Source organism: Psammomys obesus, unplaced genomic scaffold (genome assembly GCF_907164565.1).
Source record: "Psammomys obesus unplaced genomic scaffold, mPsaObe1.curated_primary_1811, whole genome shotgun sequence".
In the NCBI taxonomy this organism is placed as follows: domain Eukaryota; kingdom Metazoa; phylum Chordata; class Mammalia; order Rodentia; family Muridae; genus Psammomys; species Psammomys obesus.
Window position 1 is genome coordinate 11073195 of NW_026596149.1, and position 19160 is coordinate 11092354.

The window sequence follows — 19160 nt, forward strand, 5'->3', positions numbered from 1 at the left end:
TGCTCACTGTGGATTGGGCCCTCACACACCAGCATTGATCACAAAGGCCCTCATAGTCTTGCCTTCAGGCCAATCATACAGAGGCATTCCCTCAGTTGAGGTTTCATCTTTCCTGATGACTTTATTTTGTATCAAATTGACAAAAACAAAACAAAAAATTAAAAAAAAAACCTAACCAGCTCAGGGGTGAAGGGTCTCTATGATTTTTTTTCTGCTATACAGAATGGTCTTTCGGAAGGTCTTGAATTAATACACACCCACCTCTCTGTGGCCTGGGGGCTGCTTAATGGTTACAGAATCTTGCAAACAGTGGCCAGCTGCATCCGTTCTGGGCCTCAACGAACTGACACCCCTAAAACTACACAACTGACTATTACACCTCTCTCTTCACAAAGCCGTGGCCCTTCACCACAGCCAATCTTTTCCAGCAGGTGCACTGTGGGTTGCAGAGGGGCTAGATGGTGTTGCTGAGCAATGGCCTCACCTTGAGGTCCCTGTGGACGATGCCCATTCTGTGGAGATAGTACACAGCATCCAGGACCTGGCGAATAAGGGTGCTGGCATCTTTTTCTGTATAAAATCCCTTCTCCACTATCCGATCAAAGAGTTCTCCGCCAGACACGCTGTGAAACAAAGAAATAAGATGTTAGAAACATGGAGGGCTGCTGAATGATGCAGACACAATCATCTCGTCCCTAAGAGTTCTCAGCAGGACAAAAGAGCCAACTTTATTTTTAAAAGTAACTTTAAAACATGAACCCAATTCTAAGTTTAGAATTTGCCAAACATGTCTTTAGAAGCAATCCCTAGAAATGGTCCCCATGTCACAGCAGTTAAAAAAAAAATTCTAAAATAAAAGAAAAGCACAAAAGCAAAAAACAAAATCCCCAAGATTTGGTGTAGCTATCCCTAAGAAGTCTTTCCTGAGCTTGGTTTCTATTCTCTATTCTCCTGTGACAATGTAGTCAAAATGGCCTCCATGATGAAGCATCATCCAGTGTAAGCAGATGGCACTGGACTGATGTGTGAGCGTCTTACAGGACAAGACAGTATTGAGAGCAATGTACTAGTCTCTCAGTGGCAGGTTGGGTTCTTGGCCTTTCCACCTACTGAAATGACTGGATGAATCTAGTCAACCCTTTTTAATAATGAATAGATACACACCCAGGAAGGTTATCAGACTCGCAAAGACACTGAAAATTTACAGAAAAGAGAGAGGAAAGGGAAAGGACATTATGGTAGGTGTGGTGATACCTCCAAACCCAAGAGGCAAAAATGTAGAGGCAGAAAGACTGCAAGTTTGAGGCTAGCCTGGGCTACATGGTGAGACCCTGACTCAAAACAGAATAATGAAAAGGAGGGCATTACATCACACGGCTCTGTTGTGGTGCTGGTGACAACAGTTCATTCTAATTTGCTTTGAGTTTTATGTTTCATTGGGTGGGCTTGGGGTTTTTAATGTGCATTAAAATGTGACTGTGTTGACCGTAGTTCAGGGCAGGGAAAGTTGCTGGCTTTGACCCTGCTGCTTCACATCTTTCATCTCACCATTCTATGCTGATGCAACCCTGATGAAGAAACAAAACGGAGCAACCTAGAACAGAAACAACTCAACCGATTACCTTCAAAGTTTGGGAATATATGTATCACTAAAAGAACATTGCTCTATCCAACTCATTAAGGCATTGTGGGAATAAACTCAGGGGATGCACTATTAAAAATCCCCCAACATTTCAAAAACACATAAAACATATGTATTAGAAATATTAAAACCATAAACCAGATTTTAAAACAACTCTTTTTCTGTTACAGTTTTTAATACAATAAAAGATAGATGTTAGTGCACAAACAAAGATATGATTCACTTTCTGCAAGTCATGGCAATTAATGTGCAATAATGGATCCACTGAAACTGTCTCTGTAAAAAGCTAATAATGAAAACAGAAACGACTGCAGCTATAAAAGACCTGTGTTTTTGAGTTTCATTCCGATACCTGTAGTTGATCCAAACAATAATGTTGTTGGATAACTTTTCCCTTGCAAAACAAACTGACAGTCTAGATGGGGAAAGCACTCAGGAGAAATAAAAAAAGCAACCCAGAGTGAAAAGAAATGGGGAACAACAAAGATGACAGTATTTTCAGACGACCATGTTGTCTAAACAATCCATCCTTCAGTGAGCCAAGCTCCCAAGACGTCCTATCTTGGCAAGCGATGCTGAAATCTCTACATTCTTTGTTTTTCTAGAAATACAAAGGGCTTCCCAAACCCCAGGGTGTGTCAATATCCGACACGCTGCAGAACCGGGGAGTGTACACAGGAGGACCGCACTGTGCAGCAAGGGGAGCGTGGACGCCATCTCCCTATTCACTCAGTGCTCACTCAGCTTCTCCCGGCTGCCCACTACTCAGCGGTGGCTGAGTAGCCTCAGATGCAGAGGGGTAGGAGACCTCCCTCACCCCTTAGCATTGCCACACCTTCAATGACAGCCTCCTGTCACTGGCCGGCCTGTCACCACCATGTCCCCTCTGCAGCTGCTGGAGGAGAGGCGACAGTCCCACCATCCCACCTCCCGGCTGATCGTTCCCCAACCCAGCCTTGCCTGATCCCCTGCCTCCCTTGACCCTCATCCACCCCGCTTCCTCCTCTTGGAAGGTCTGTTTCTACAGTGCGATATTTAAAGTCTTGATGGATTTGTAAAATGAAAATATGTGCACTGCCAGGGGCAGCAGGTGCAGCGAAAGATGCAGCAGCAGCAGCAGCAATGAACGGTATGTGCTGTCACGGGCCTCGCTATCTGCTCATTTAACATTCTACTTCTTAAACTTCAGATTGCATCCAAGTTTTACTTCTGAACATTGCTCAGGAAGAATTTGGTTTCCTTAGAAACCAGGGCCCTGGGGAAATGTTTATAAACTTGACAGGAAAAAGTAACAATATTAATTTAAAAAGAAATCTTAAATTTGCAAATCACTTCATACTCTCAAAAAGAATCTCATGAGGCACTCATTTTCAAAAACCCACTCTTAAGAAATGAACGCATCTCCCAATTCCTGCTTTGAAGCTGTAAGTCTCAAAATGACAGTATTTGGGAGTACACCTTTGGGACATCCTTAGGTTGAGATAATGTCATGAAAGGTGGCACCTCCATGATGAATTAGATCCTTATAAGGGGGTCTCTAGCCCATCTGCCAGAGTGGACACCACAAGCCAAGAGGAGAGCTCCTGACAGAATTAACCTATGCTTCTAGCTCCCCCCCACCGCCGCCGCCACTTGAGCTGTGAGAAAATATATTTCCTTACATTAAGACACCTGCAAACTTTAGCCACGCCTATCCCATTCTGCCCTGCTCAAGTATAGGCAGTACAGTCAACCAATAAGGTATGTCTTGGACAGGTTTACAAAACAAGGGCAGGTGAACCAGATCTTGAGGGCCGGTGACATGGATCGGACCAACCTCTGACAGCCATAGGCAGCGGACGCTTTGTGATTGGCACTGGGTACCGCACATGTGTAAGTTCTTTTCTTACTCACTTTACATCCTTGCTGTAGCCCCATTTCTCCTCCCTCCTAGTCCCATCCTCCCTCCTTCCCTAATCCCCTTTTCCTCAGAAAAGGGAGAGGACAGAAGATTCATGGGAGACAGATGGACAGGAAGACGGAAGGAAGGAGGAGACTGCAATGGGTTAGTGTGGAGAAAAATCACATGGGCTGAGAGGAAGGATTCCAATAATGGCGTGAAAAGGCCCAGATGAAAAATACTAGCAAGTATCTTGAGATTATCGATGGAAGGTAGACCAGATGAGGAGGATTATGGTGGATGGCATTGGATGGGGTCTGGGAGGTAAGGGTGAGGATATTGAGACAGTGTGGGTGAAATACCTGCCCAGCCCAAGGTAAATAAGGCAATCATAGAATCTAAAGAAGAAGAAAAGAGACACCTGCTTCTTCTGGAAACCACGTGTGAAGCAGATATGAGAAGCTGTACTGCTCCAGAACCAACAGAGGAAGGTGCTTACTCATGGCAAGACACAGGTCTCGTTCTGAGGCGGGCTGACCTGTGTGGGCTGTGTGGAGAGGCTGCCTCATTAGGAAGCCTCTGCTGTAAGGTTTCAAGCTCTGTTTTAAAAATGGAACTCTCCAATTAAAGCGGACAACAAATCAGAAAGAAATTAGGATGGGGGTGAGGTATAGGAGATTTGGGAAAGGGAGGAGAAGCCTAACAATGGATTATACAACACAACGAATTAATGGGGCTTGTCTTTGTTTCCTATCGCTATTAACATAATATAGATTAGGTGAGTTATAAAGATGAATTTTATCTTGGCTGTGCTTCTGATCCAAGGTCAAAAGGCAAAGGGCTTCTTGCTGGCAGAGTCAGAAAGCATGTAGGGTATTGCATGGAGAGTAAAATGGGTACACAAGAGACCCAGCCAAGGCAGCCTTTACAGCAAATTCACTTGAAAGACTCCATTAGCCATTAATTCATTCGTTATACAAACAGACACATTCATATACGAGATGAGAACCCTAATCACCTCTGTGTGTATATATGCATGTGTGTGTGTATGCTGGCATGTGTGTGCACATGTGTGCCTGTGCATGTGGAGGCCAGAGGTCTATGTCAATAAACCCCAGGGAGTCTTTTGTGCACCTTTCCGGCTTTATCATCACAGGTACATACTGTTTCACTAGAGAGCTTTTCCTGTGTGAGTGCTCGGGATAGAACCCAGGTCTTCACGCTTCTACGGCAAGTACTTTTCTATGGAGTGTTAGCCCCAGCCTCCCCAGAATCACCTCCTAAGGATGCCACATGATCAGAATCTTAATATCATCATGAGTATTAATTTTCAGTGAGCTTCAGAAGGCTGACTTACAGAAGTGGCCATGGATGGAGAGGTTCAGCTTAGAGAATGTAGACATAGGAAGGCAAACTGGCTGTCAAACACCAAGGAAACAAGACAGAAGAGATGGCTCGGCTCTCTTTACTCTCCTGGATGCCAGTTCTGATATCTTCTAGAGCAGCAAGCCTTTACACTAAAGTTTTGTTTGCACAGTCTCTCATCCTCTTTGCCTATTACAGTGATGCTGTCATAACGTGTGCCAACTTATTATGCAAATGTGAAATACTTTGATGTCACAATCTCAGTAAAATTTCAGCGTACTTGTAAAACTTTTAAACCATATAAATCCCTATGAATGGAAAAATAATTGTCAAGAAACATGATATCATTTCAAAGTTACCACACTGAGAAAACTTTAAGCTTGGACTGCCCTACTGGAGACTACTATTTAGTGTAACTTTGTCAGGACACACACACACACACACACACACACACACACACACACACAAGCACTTGTATTGGTATGTAATGGCCCATGTGTGTATGTGTGGAGGTCAGAGGTCAATGTTGAGTATCTTCCTCAATCACTTTCCCCCTTCTTTTTGAGGTAGGGTCTTTCACTGAACCTGGTACTCACTAATTGATTTGCTTAGAATGGCTGGCCAGTGAGACCCTGGGATTCATCCATGTCATTTACCCAATTCTGGGTGCTGAGGGTCCAACACAGATCCCGAAGCTTTTGTAACAAGTACATTGCCTGTTAGACTGTCCCAAATAGCCCCCACCACCTCATTTTAAAAGACAGTGTTCTGTTACATTTAAATTTAATGCACATTACTATGTAAAGTTGTATGTAAAATTTTTACAGTGTGAATGTGAAATGTTAGCCATAGGCTAGCACATTTGAACACTTGGTCCTCCCTTAGCTGGTGGTGCCACTTTGGAGCCTCACTGGAGAAAGCCTCACCGAGGGTGAGGGATGTGGGCTTTGGTATCACACTTCCGGTGCTGTCTTTCTTCCCTGACTGTGGACTCCATCTAGACAACCACTTCACGCTCCTGCTGCTGTGCCGTCCCTGCTATGACGGGCTGTATCCCCTCAAACCAGTGGTCTTCAACCTGTGGGTTGTGACCTCCTTGGGGTTGTTTATCAGATATCCAGCATATCATGTATTTATGATTTGTAACAGCAGCAAAATAACAGTGATGAAGTAGCAATGAAATGACTTTATGGTTGGGGGTCACCACAACGTGTGGTGAGGGTCACATCATTAGGAAGGTTGAGAACCACTGCCTTAAACTATAAGCGAAATTATCTCTTTCCTTAAGTTGTTTGTTGTCAGGCATTTGATAACAGTCATGAGAACAGTCATGAGCAACTAATACACTGTCTAGCAACACCACCCACACATTCACCAAAAGAAGTGTCCATCATGATGGCTGGAAAATGGGTTCTACTAGTCTACCCGAGAACATTACTTAGATGTGATCGACTACCAGGAAGAAGACCAAAGAGGGCCACCCGTGCTCCATGTACAATAAATTGTCATAAGAAGTTGCATATAACTGTAACAAAGTATCCTAAAACATGGCAGGAGGGAGACATGCTGTGCCAGCACAAGAGCAATGTGGTCTACATGCACCCCTCCATCCTAGTCAAGCTGGCTAGAAACGTGTGTTTTCTGAGAACAGAGTGTTTTCTCTTTATAATTAGTGCTGGGGAAGGTCTTCTTGAACGATACAAGTCGTGATCAGGAGGCTCTACCAACAAAGCATATTTCAGTGGAGAAAGCCTGAGACCCGGAGGGCAGATGGGGCAAGGCCAGTTTCCCTTCTCCACCTTTTCATCAATCAAGTGTCAACTTGATAGAGCCTGGGATTCCCCTCCGTCAGCCAGGGCAGCCCCTCCCTCTCCCATTCCTGCACTGAAGTCTGGCCCCCACACACTCCGCTCCTGGGGGACTTCCTCACTCAGTACAGTGAGGTCAAGGCTTTATTGCACCCCATCTTTGCCACCAGTGCTCTCCCCCTTCATCAAATCCTACTTTAATAATTTTCAAAAACAATTTATTCTTAGAATTCCATTTCACAATATCTGCCAGGCTTCAATCTGTTCAGAGAATTCTAAAACACAAACAAAATGATTTTCCGGCTAATGGACCAGAAAAGTTTAACCCCCTGTGTATCATTGTATTTTGATTCTGGCTATATCGTCTCCTTTATATCTGGTGCCATGGGGCTGAACTGTGTCTCCCACCCTAAAATCCATACATTGAAATCTTAACTCCCCAGTATACCCCAGTGTCTCCAACCAGAGGCAGAGCCTTTGAAAAAGTTAATTAAGGAAAAAATAGTTCATCCTAGCTATTTATAAAAAGCTACCTTATAAAAAGAGGAAGATGGGATCAGTAGAGGAAAGGGGGCTTAGCTTATGTAAGGCCTTAGATTTGCTCTCCAGTGCCCAAGAGAACAGGAGACATTGTGCACACAGGAAAAAACAACAATTAATAAATGGGACCTCATGAAACTGAAAAAACTTCTTTAAGGTGAAGGACACTATTATTTGGACAAAACATCAGGCTACAGAACAGTAAAATATTTTTACTAACTACATATCCAATAGAGAGCTAACATCTAAAACATATCAAGAACTCAAACAATTGAACATCAAGAAAACAAATAATCCAATTAAAAAGCGGGTACAGATCTAAACAGTATTCTCAAAAGAGTAAACACTTTTTATTAGTTCTTTGGGAATTTCATATAATGTATTTCAATCTCATACACACCCACACTCACTCTGGTTACTGCTGGAGATGGGTTGTACGAGCGAGGGCGGAAACAGGCAGATCAGGGGAGAGTAAGTGGAGGAGCTGGTATCTTACTGAGCCACTGGATAGGGGTGGTACATGTTTTGGAGACACAGTGGGTTCACAGATGAAGTCATGTCGATATGCAAGAAGGAGAAGATTGCAGAATGTCTTTGATTTTTGACTTGAGGAATGGGTAGATGGTGACACCACTCTTTTAAAAGGGAGTTGCAATGGATGGTTTTTCTCAGTAACTCTGGCTGAGTTACTAGCTGCCCAGGTTTCTGGGTGACCATAATCTCAAAGTATGTTTTTGAGGACATTTCTGAAAAAGATTGCTTTTTAAATTGACAGTGAATTAGTCAGCCTTCTCCAACATGGCTGGGTACCATAAAATCCGTTATGCCTCTTGACTGATGGGTAGAGCTGAAATACTAGTCTTTCCCCATCTTTAGACATGCATTTGTATCCTACTGGCCCCCTGGCTTGCATGCCTATGCATATAGACTGAATTATGCCACTGACTTTCCTGTGCCTCTCACCTGCAGATGACAGATTGTGGGATATCTCAGTCTCCTTATTCACATGAACCTATGCTAGTCAGTCAACCAACCAATCACTACTTAGTGCTTTTGTTCCCATAGAAACCCCTAGTTAATACAAGGACCCTGATGAAAGTATAGTTTTGGAAGAGTAAAATTGTGTAAGGTGTTGGAAAACAGAATTTTCTAATATGGAAGTACTCATTTTCTCTATTGTCCAATATGGTAGTCGCTAGGAACGCGTGGCTAGTTAACTGAAGAAATAGCTTTCTAATTTTATCTAACTTTAGTTAGTGTTAGGAGTCACATGTTGGATGGCACAGATTTAGAGCCCTGGGTAGGATATGTAGACCTGAAATGCCTACTATGTACAGAAATCAAGAGCATAGCTCTTATTATAATCTAAATTTCATAGACTCAAGCCAAAGAAAGTATTGCCAACTAGTAAGACATCAGCTTACGAAAGATCTTTACAGTCAAGGGACAGGAGTCATTTTCTACCAAGACAGAGTAGCTAGGTTAGAGAAAAGGGGGTATAACGTAAGCACTGGGTATGACAAGGGAGAACTAAGGACTAGTCAGAAAGGTAGGAAACAAAGGAGGAAGGTAATTTCATGGAAATCAAGATGGCAACTGGTCAACCCTGACCAACACTACTGAAAGACAAGTATGAAGAAGGCGGAGAACAAGACAAAGGCAGGGCTCAGGGAAGCATGCCCAGTCCCTGGCATATACAATGCTTCCTACACCTTGGCATTGAACAAGTCCTGAGAATGCAAAGAAGGGCACATGGGACCGAATTATCCAAGACTCGTTTTCTCTTCTATAAAAGGAGTGATTCTTCTACATGTTTTAAAAATAAGTTAAACAATGAGGAAAGGTTTTTCCCTTGTCTTGGTGAAATTCTGGCAAGGCATCCTCGTGGAGGGAGTTTAAATGAACAAAGAGTTGCTGCCACCAGTCCAGGATGACACTGGGGTTGCCTGTTCTTTACAGCGGAGGAGGCCCAGCTTTTTTTACTCCCACAGATGGGCTGAGGTTTTTAGCATGTGCAAGCATTAGGTTAGAAATTTGGGCAAGTCTGCCTTTCTAAGCGATCTTACAATTGAGTTCTTTGATTCTGCAATGACAGGTCTTTTTCTACATGTCTCAGGACTTGCAGATGTGGGCGAGAGGGCTACCAATCCAGTGTGGCACATTGCCTAGGATGCTGTAGGTTAATGAAGTTCTTATTAGCCTCAGATGACAAGTGACCTGGATGAACTCATTCAGCCTGAGCTTTGTGACAACAGATGGTCTTGAATGTATTAAATACGAGTCTGGAAATTTTCCATAATTAGCACTTTGACAATTACATATCAGCCTTTGTGCAATTAGTTCCAATTAGGAAGATTTTATTTGGCAGAAGTATTAACTACTTTCCTCATCGGGGTGACCAAACACCTAACACAAAGTTATTTAAGGGAGGGAGGATTTATCTTGTCTTTCAGTCCACCCTGCAGAGGAAGGTATGGTAGCGGGTGGCTCCATGGTGGCAGAGTAGGTGTGTGGTGGCGTGAATCTCATCAACTTTTTCCTTCTCTTTTTATTTCGTGTAGCCTCCACCCCTAGCCTAATAGGTCCACCTATGTCCAGAGAGAGTTTCCCCCTCAGTTAATGCCTAGACACCCAGAGGTGTGCCTTATCATCTCTCAAGTGACTCTCAGTTAGGTCAGGTTGACAACAAAGACTGGCCATTACAGAAGCACGATTTTTTGTTCTATCCTACTTTCTGCAGTGCAATAGAAAATTTGCATTCCTTCAGCAGCTAAAAAACTGAACAAGAATAGGCTGTGGAATGAGTCTCGGGACAGGACCTGGTTATAGACTCTGAACAAGCGACAGCTCCCATGTGGAGGACTGCCAGCTGCCTGGGAGCACATCATGGCCTATCTTGAGTAAATGTGTTCCAAACTGATGGAGAACAATTATGCAATCCACATATGCTTAAAGATTCAGAATCTGAAGAAAACTGATACACTCGGTTTTATGTTGCACCTAAGGGATGCACTTCAGTCCTATCACTCATCATCTTTATCAGGCTGAACTGTAGGTGTTGATGTTTGTTCTGATGTTTCTTAGCTAATGTGACTCTCCATGGAACATCTTTGATGCATACAAGGGAGGACATATACATTTACATAAGCAAAGAAAGACTTAACGTGGCTTTGAAAAGAACAAAGACAACCCAAAGGTTGCCTTTCTCAGGCAACTGCTGGGGCAGAGATTCTTTGTATCTATTGAATCTCTGCATATTAAAAGAATCATCTATCTGTCTATCTATCTATCTGTCTGTCTGTCTATCTATCTATCTGTCTGTCTATCTGTCTGTCTATCTGTCTATCTATCTGTCTACCTATCTATCGTGTGTGCACATGCACATTTATGTCACGTCACATATGCAGAAGTCAGGACAGCTCGTGGGAACTGGGCCTCTTCCGCCATGTGAGTCCTAGGGACCAAACGCTGATCACCAGTCTTGATTGGTGGCAAGTCCTTTCCCTGCTGAACAATATCAATCCTTGGCATATCTTTAGCTTCTTGCCTTTATTTATCACTTAAGATGCCAGCTTAGATGTCTTAGCTTCAGAATAGTCTTTCCTGTTGTCCAGACATTAGGTCCTCTGCTTCATTTTCTCTTAGCAGTCTGTAGTTTTGCATAGCGCTTGTTGGTTGTAATCAGTTACCAGCAGGTGCATCTGTGTAAAGTTTCCCCTCCTGTCCTGGACCTACCCTACCCCTTAGGGGCAAATTCCACAAAGGTGAGGCCACATTTGCCTCACTTGCTACTGTTTCATCCCTGGGCCCTGCTTGGTCAATGGCGCAAAGAGAGAGCAAACTTGATTATTTGCTACCCAGGGGCCAATAAATTCAGTGGTTGGGAATTCAGTCAGCAAATTCCAGGTTTAGTGAGAGCTGTGTTTCAAAGATGAGGTAAGGGTTAGAAAAGGAAGATTCTTGATGTTGACATCATACATCTGATCTCTTTCTACCCCCAACCAACAAACACACACACACACACACACACACACTACAAACTATACAAAATTTTGTAGTTGAGTAAGAGTTGAGCCTAGCTGGGCATGGCATTCTCACATAGCCATGTAAACCTCAATGCACATGCCAGGGAGCTCATAACAGAAACATCCTGTAGCCTTCATCCTCTAGCACACTGATTGCTGAATCATTCCTCTTGGAATTTCTACTCCAGTCACTTATTCATCCATCTGTCCATTCATTCATTTTCAATTATCTCAGCCACCTGAGTTTGAGCTAGTCTAAGTATTATACTTTCCTATCCTTCCTCTCTTTTTTTAAGAGCAAGTAGTCCACATCCTGAAAGAATGCTCACGTCCCAAGTCTACCTCCAGGAAATGACTATTGTTCCTGGCTTTGCAAAGGGAGCCTGCGCACAGCTTAGTGTCTCACTGTACAATAGGAGGTCACAGCTGAAATCGTCTGAATGACAGAAGCCTTTAGCAGCCTTTCACAGCCATTACTTTAAAACACTATGCCAAAAATCCATTTAGATGATGTGCTAGCGGGCACATTAGTGATCTTGAGCAGAGTGTGGGGAGAAGGTGACCACCCCCAGACCCAGGGGTAGATGACTGGCTGGCCATGTCATGATCCAATCCATCTGCATAGACAGGGTGGGGCAAACCAGACAGACAAAAATTAGAGAATGAAAGCAGTTAAGGGATGTCAGTTTACTGTTGAGGGTTTTTGTTTTTTTGTTTTTTTTTTGACGGATTTCCTCGAGCCGTTCCTTGTAACTGTGCAGTTATGCCTTATGCACAAAAGCGTCTCTGCAAGCACACGTGCTCTTCTAGAATTAAGACAATGCAATGCAGCAGGTGCAGGCGGGCAGCCATGGCACCAGGTTCTTTCTCCCTCCGCTCAAATAGTTTCAGTCTCACAGGAGAACAGAAGCGGCTCATGGCTGTGGGGCAGGCAGCTCGTGAAACACATTGCCCATGTGTTCTACAACCTGCTGCTGTGGGCAAGAAGCATTTTCACAGATGGGTTTTTGCATCCTTTGCTTTCTAGCACCCACATGTTCACCCTTCCCACTCACTGCAGAAGGAAAAAGCCGTAGCATGACATTGAGCGATAGATACATTACCAGTGATAGATAGCAAAGCAAGTTTGAGTCACTCATCGGCCTCAATGTTGCAAAATCAACAAATATCTTCTCTTGCGTTTTTCAAGTGATGGTGGTCACCTAAGCTATGACCCTCAGTGAACTAGCTGATTCGCTCAGGGACTTTATCACCATGACAAACATCTGGCTGGGACAGGAAACTGTGCTGCAAAGCAGCTCGAGGTTCCTCACAAAGCTAAAACACAGTTTGAACATGGCCCGGCAGCTTCATTCCCCAAGTATACACACGGGAGAACTGAGAACGCCTTCATGTAAAAGCTCCTGTATCCACGTTCACAGCAGTCTTGCTTTTCATACCCCGAAAGGAGAAATGGATCCAAAGGTCTATCAGTGGACTGTGGATAAACAAAACACAGCACACACACAGTACATACAGACTGTTCACTCACGAAAGGAAGTAGCGCTCTGATGTGTGTGACTACATCACACTGAGAACGCAACACGGAGAGAACCAGCTGGACACAGCAAGCCCCACACTGCAGGACTCCGTTTACATGAAATGACCAGAACAGGTGAGGCTCCAACTGAGAGAGCAGATTAGCATTTGGCCTGGGCAACAAAGAGTGAGTAAAAGCGAATAGAGAGCCTACTTTAGAGGGGAGGAGGATACAGATGTTCTGGAATTATGGATAGTGGCTGCAGAACCTTGAGAACATCTTGAAAACACCAAATTTTATGTCCTAAAAGAGTAAGTTTGGGGGCTGGAGAGATGGCTCAGTGGTTAAGATCGCTGACTGCTCTTCCGGAGACCTAGGTTCAACTCCCAGCACCCACAAGGAGTTCAAAATTATCTGTAACTCCAGTTCCGGGGCATCTGGCAGCCCACATATACATACACACAGTCAAAACCCTAATGCACACAAAATAAAATGAAACGAAATAAAAACACATTTGAAATAAAGAAATAAAAATTAAGTAGTTTTATGCCATGAATTTTATGAATATACCATAAAACTCTCCGAAAAGGTGCCCTGTTCTGTTTTTCTAAACCTACTTTCTCATTTATGGAATGACAAATATATCATTTAAGAGATATTCCTATATACACCTTAGAAATAAATAGTCTCGTTTGAGGTCTTGATATTTTACACATGAAGAGGCTTCCTGTGTCTGTTTCTCAATCCATCTTCCCTATGCGGCTTCTTTCTCGCCTTTCTGTTGACACAGACATGGGCTGTGTCTTGCTGGACTCGTTCTCTCCTGCTGCCTGCCATCGATACTCACTGAGCACAGCCACCCTCTCTCTAACAGAATTGCTTTCACTGGGAAATAAAGTAGAAGATTTTTTAGCACAGAGCCCTTTGTCAGACACGGTACTCCTGGACAGCCTCTGAGAATGGGCCACCTAGCAAAGGGAGTTAAAGCTACTTTTCTTAAGCTTTCAGTTATTTACATCTTCAGGGTCTTCTGAGACCTCAAATAACTGTCAAAGGGAACTGTACTCACTCAAATTATGTCTATCAATAGATCCGTTCAGTTAAGAACTTAAGTCCCCTGCACTGAAATCTCATTAAAATGGTTCACTTCAAATTCTATTTCTTTTAAAGTGCATGCTACTTATGGGATGGAAATGTTCTAAAACTAGATTACTGTGATGGTTTTGGAAACGGTAAATTTACCAAAGATCACCAAATGCCACACTCAAAATGAATGAACTTTACGATGTATAAATTTTATACCTTGATTATGATGGGCTGGGGCAATGGGTCAGTGGGCAAAGCACTTGCCTCCCAAGTATAAAGGCCTGAGTTGCTATCCCAGAACCCCCTGAAAAGATTGGCATGGCATATGCTCGTAATGCTAGCAACGGTGAGATGGGGATGAATACAGGAAGGTACCCTCTTTACAGCTTATTGGTCATCTAGTTTAGCAAGATTCCAGGCCAAAGAGAAACTCGGTCTCAAAAGGAAGAAGGGATGTAAACAATACCAAGGTTTTCCTCTCGGATCCATGCATTCATGCACACGTACACACAGGAACACACATACGTACAAAAGCACACACACACACACACACACACACACACACAAACAAAGGAAAAAGTGAAGCAGGAGGTTGGAAGAGGGAAGAAATGGGTGGCGGATGCAAGTGGTGTTGTGAGTTAAGGATGGAGGAAGGTGGTCAGGGCAGGGATGCTGGTGAGTGTTGACTGTTCACCCCGAGGTGACACTCTAGGTATCGGGAGCTGGTGGACGACTCCTCTTAGCTGTGTCTTTATGAAGGCGATTCTTATAGCATTAAAGCTCCCTTGCCTGAGGTCACACTTCCCTCCCTGGAAACGACCCGCACCTGCAGAATGAGAGGCTGTGCTCATTACTACACTTCCTTGTTCTGTGCAGGAGAAACCTGTTAAGGGCCACCACAGCTCTGGAGATTCCAGAGACGTTGGACGCTTTGCTGGGACAGCTTTATAACCTATCCCCACTCCCCACCTCCTTCCTGCTCGGCTTCTTCCCTACTTGCTGAGTCTCAAGGTTCTGGAAACTCACCTATACCCAAGGCTCCGATTTGGAGGCTGTTTCTGCGGAAACTGACCTAAGGCAGAAAGTCATTATGCACTCATCCTCAGCTTGTAAATGCTAAACATCCTTAATTATCAAGAACTAAGAAAACCAGAAAGTTCCTTGGGTAGAAATGTCACAAACTCTGGAGAAAAGAAAGATGGATTTGGTGTTTTATGGATTACATTTAGACCGAAATGTGTTGTTCAAAAGTAGAAAGAGAAGGAGGTGGGCTGAGAAGAAGGCCTTCCCTACCTGAACCCAGAAGTCAGCCTCCTGTCTCCGCATTTGAAGCAACTGCCAAGTTCTATTACAGGAACAGCAAGTTTAGTGCCTACCGTGAGGTGATGGCTTCCTTGGTAAAGAACTTACCATACAAGCATGAGGACCTGACTTTAATCACTAGCCTCCATGCCAAAAGCCAGGTGCTGCCATGCATACATGTGATCCTGGAACTGGGAGACGGGGAGTAAGGGGCATCCCTAGGGCTTGCTGGTCAGCTGGCGTCTCCTAATCAGTGAGCCCTGGGTCCCAGGAAAGACACTGTCTCAAAACAGAATGTGAATGGCTCCTGAGGAGCAAAACTCAAGCTTAACCTCTGGTCTCCACAGGTACACATGTGAACACACGCACACACAGTTATTTACATGTATGTTTGAATGGTATTTTTTAAAACTGAAATATACACCCAGCCTGCTGCCTGTCATAGTTCTAAGAACACACGTTTTCTGCTAAGCATGAAAAAGGAAAACAAGGATGTGTGAGAGAGAGAGCTCTGGGAATCCAAAAGGCCAAGAGATGCCAGTAGTCTGTACCCTCACTTGAATTTAGAGTGCATTCATTTCCTACACTTAATACAATTGCACCCTCTACCAGACAGCCTGCGGGCTGAAGGATAATAAGATTTCAGGGAGCACAGTACTTAAAGTCATTGATACAAGAGCATTTGAAAACACAGGCGGCCTGTCCACTCTGTCACTTCCCAAGGAGGATCTGGAAGATCTGCTACCTCTAACAAGTCCAGGGGCTACTGATTGTCTGAAACTGCCTTGCTCTGAAAAAAAAAAAAATCAAATTTTATTAGAAATCCTGGCATCTCATCATTACTAACTCCCAGCGGCCCATTAAATGAATGCTGGCATCTCGACAAGAGAGCTGTAAATTATTGATTTTTGTTTCACTAGATCCAACTCAGTGCCCAGTGCTACAGAGTACACTGTCTTATGTAGAAATAAATCAGTGTCTTGGAAGAGGCCCTACCTGGATTCCTGGCATTTGTTCAGGAACCATGTTGGCTTGCCTCCTTGTTCCTTGCTGAGTCTCTCAGCCTCTCCTTTTCTGAACTAACCTGGCTTCAACACTTCAGCCTATTTGCCCTTGTTCTAGCTTTTGATCTCATCTTCCACGCTTCACGCAAGATCTTCACAAAGCAGATATTAGTAGTCAGCCATCTGTGAAGGGTTTCCTATCCTTGGATTCTACCAAACTTCGATCACAACTATTGAGAGAATACACAGGTCACACTGCTGAAGGAGCAGAGACTTGTCTCCTTGTTCGTCTAGGAATAGTATCATGCAACAACGATTTATTTACGACTCACTGCGCTGAGTTTTAGAACTCGTCCAGAAGCTTTACAATCCACAGGGGGATGTGTTTGCAAATAACCACTTATTTTTATTTATTTTGTATTCTGTATGTGTTTATGTGTGTATGTATGTATATGTGTGAGCAAGCTTGAGGAGGCCAGAGACAATGTTGGCTGTCATTCCAAAGTTCAAGGTATCATCCATCTTCTGTTTTGAGACAGGATCTCTCACTGGCTTGGAAAGCATCAATTAGGCTAAGCTGGCAGGCCAGCAAACACCATGGATCCTTCTGTCTCTTCCTCTCTCCAGTGCTGGGATTACAATTGTGAAGGACCATGCATGGTTTTTGTTTTAACATGGGTTCTGGGGATTAACTCAGGTCCTTATGTTTGCAAGACAAGAATTTTACCACCTACGTCATCTCCTCAGCCCACAGTTACCACTGTAGAGAGCTGACTTGAACAGCCAGAGGTTTTTGGAGTGGTCGTCTTAGAACCCATTCTCCACTGAAGGTCAGGGTCAACTGTTCTTACAAGGCTCCTCCCCATGATGTAGCATTGTAGCTCAGCCTCTTTGCTTGTCTTATAACCACTCAGAACCTGGAGTTACAGGGAAGGCTTCCCACAGAGGGTGGCAGAGAGGCCTTGGGAGGGGCTGGTTACAGGCGGACAGAAGGGAAGAACAGAAATTATGCCCCAAATGGCACAGTAAACTAGCTCTTACCACCTTGGTTATTAGACTAATAACCTTGGTTATTATGACTAATAAGAAAACTTATTAGTCATAAATAGTGCCACCTTTCAATGGATACTTTCACAAATAATTCAATTTTAAAAAACATTTATAAAAACAAGAATTTTACTTGGTTTCCACGGGTGACTATTGTTGGCCTTGTGGCAGGGATAAAGTAACTAAGGTCACAGGAAAGATAAATTGGTTGGTTAGTAAGAAGATGCGATTAAATGAATAGTGTGTGACAGAGGCCTTTAAGAGGTCAGGTTAGAAGCCTTTAAAATTGTCTGCTCACAAAAAACAAATGCTCGCTACATACAGCTTATACATCAACACAAAACAGCTTTCAGCTATGACCAGAAACACTGCCCCAGGGGGTCCACAGTTAGCACTTTGCCTTTCTCCTCTCCATGTTATTCATGCATTTACTACATGTGTCTTGTGGGTGGTATGCATGTGTGTGTATGTGTGAGGTGCATTTGTGTGAGCCAGTGGACCCCCAGCATGGGGGGTATGTGCACATGGATTCCTGTGCACCCGAGGATGACGTGAGGAGTTTAATAAACTTCAGGCGGTAACATTTCCTGTTTGTATTTTATGTATTACAGACATTGTGGAAGTCGTCCTCGTTTATTTGTGCTTACACTGTAGTTTGTGTCCCCTCTGAGTATAAAAGCTGAAGAATCTAGGACCCGGTAACAAATCATCAGTGTTGATAGTTGTCTCCCACTAGATGAGCACTGAGAAATAAGAACTGCCACAAACAAACAAACAAAGAAAAGCAAATCTTAGGGAAGATAACAGAATCGTGGAAGACACCAGGAGCTTGCCATCCCAGGCCAACAGAAAGACGAGTCAAGACTAGCAGAAAGCAGAAACAACGGGGAGAGAGAGGGCTGTAGGAAGTCAAGTTCTCAGAATCCTGTAGAGGGCGAAATGCAAGGTGTGTTTGGGGGGACAATGGCATGAAAACACTTGACAGCTGGAAATGTGTGTATGCCCAGGCCCCGACCCCGATGGCGCAGGCTCTACAAACAGAAACCTGCAGATGCACCTGTTAGAATTGGTCACAAAAGCTGTGTTGCCTTCTTTGATCATAAACTAAAATGAGCTGAAGTCAGGGCAACATGAGACTTTGAAGGGGCTTTTTCTCGGGGGCAGAAAATGAAGCAGTGTACATAGAGACCACAAAACAGCAGGCAGAGAACATAGCGGGGAGAAAGGAGAGATGGGCTAAGGATATAGTTTTGTGATCAAGGAATAAACACAAATGTCAGGCTGTTCCTGCCTGGTCAACAAAGAGAAGAATAAATGTATTGTTTCCCAGGAGAAGCAGAGCAGGGAAGGAGATGTTTGGGGAGGAGGCCTGGTAACCAACAATGTAGAAAAAGTGAATTCAATTGGCACTGGTACACAAGCAGATGAAGTTGGTTTTCTTACTAATTCTCATGTGTTCTTTGCTAGGTTTTATACTCAAATATTTTTAAATTTTTAAATCCTTCCTTAGGAAGTACCAGAAAAACTTATAATGACAGGAGTGGGCTTGTGCTTCCAAATGCACATTGCTTAAAAATCAACACACTGTCAGAGTCACTTTGCCTAGAAGCTGGCAGTTACATGAATAGATAAGATTACCTAGCTTAACACAATTACGACATTTCTCTAGAAACTTGGAGTCTCCTGGGTCAAGGCTGCTTACAGCATGGACTCTTCTGGTTCTCCTCTCTGGATACACGAAAGGGGTAGGGGAGCAGTGATGGCAGCAGACCAGCAAAGAACAAGACTGGGCTATAGCAGAGGGGTGAGGGGAGAGAAGGGGCATGAGAAAGATATGTAGTTGTCCCCATAGGAACAAACTCCTGGGCTGTTTGGCATGGCAGAGGCTCCATGGAAGGCCTGGCATCTGGCAGGGATGGCATTGCCGGAAGGACTGGCTGCAG

The 19160-nt window shown here is 43.8% G+C and overlaps 1 protein-coding gene across 3 annotated transcripts in view; it reads right to left on the reverse strand.

Annotated features, from left to right (window-relative positions):
* Camk1d (calcium/calmodulin dependent protein kinase ID) overlaps positions 1-19160 on the reverse strand; it is a 392540-nt gene that overhangs the window by 58621 nt on the left and 314759 nt on the right. For all 3 annotated transcript variants that reach the window (XM_055593882.1, XM_055593883.1, XM_055593884.1), the window contains exon 4: positions 485-623. In XM_055593882.1, the coding sequence (XP_055449857.1) occupies positions 485-623 (139 nt within the window). The remainder of the gene's footprint in view (positions 1-484; positions 624-19160) is intronic.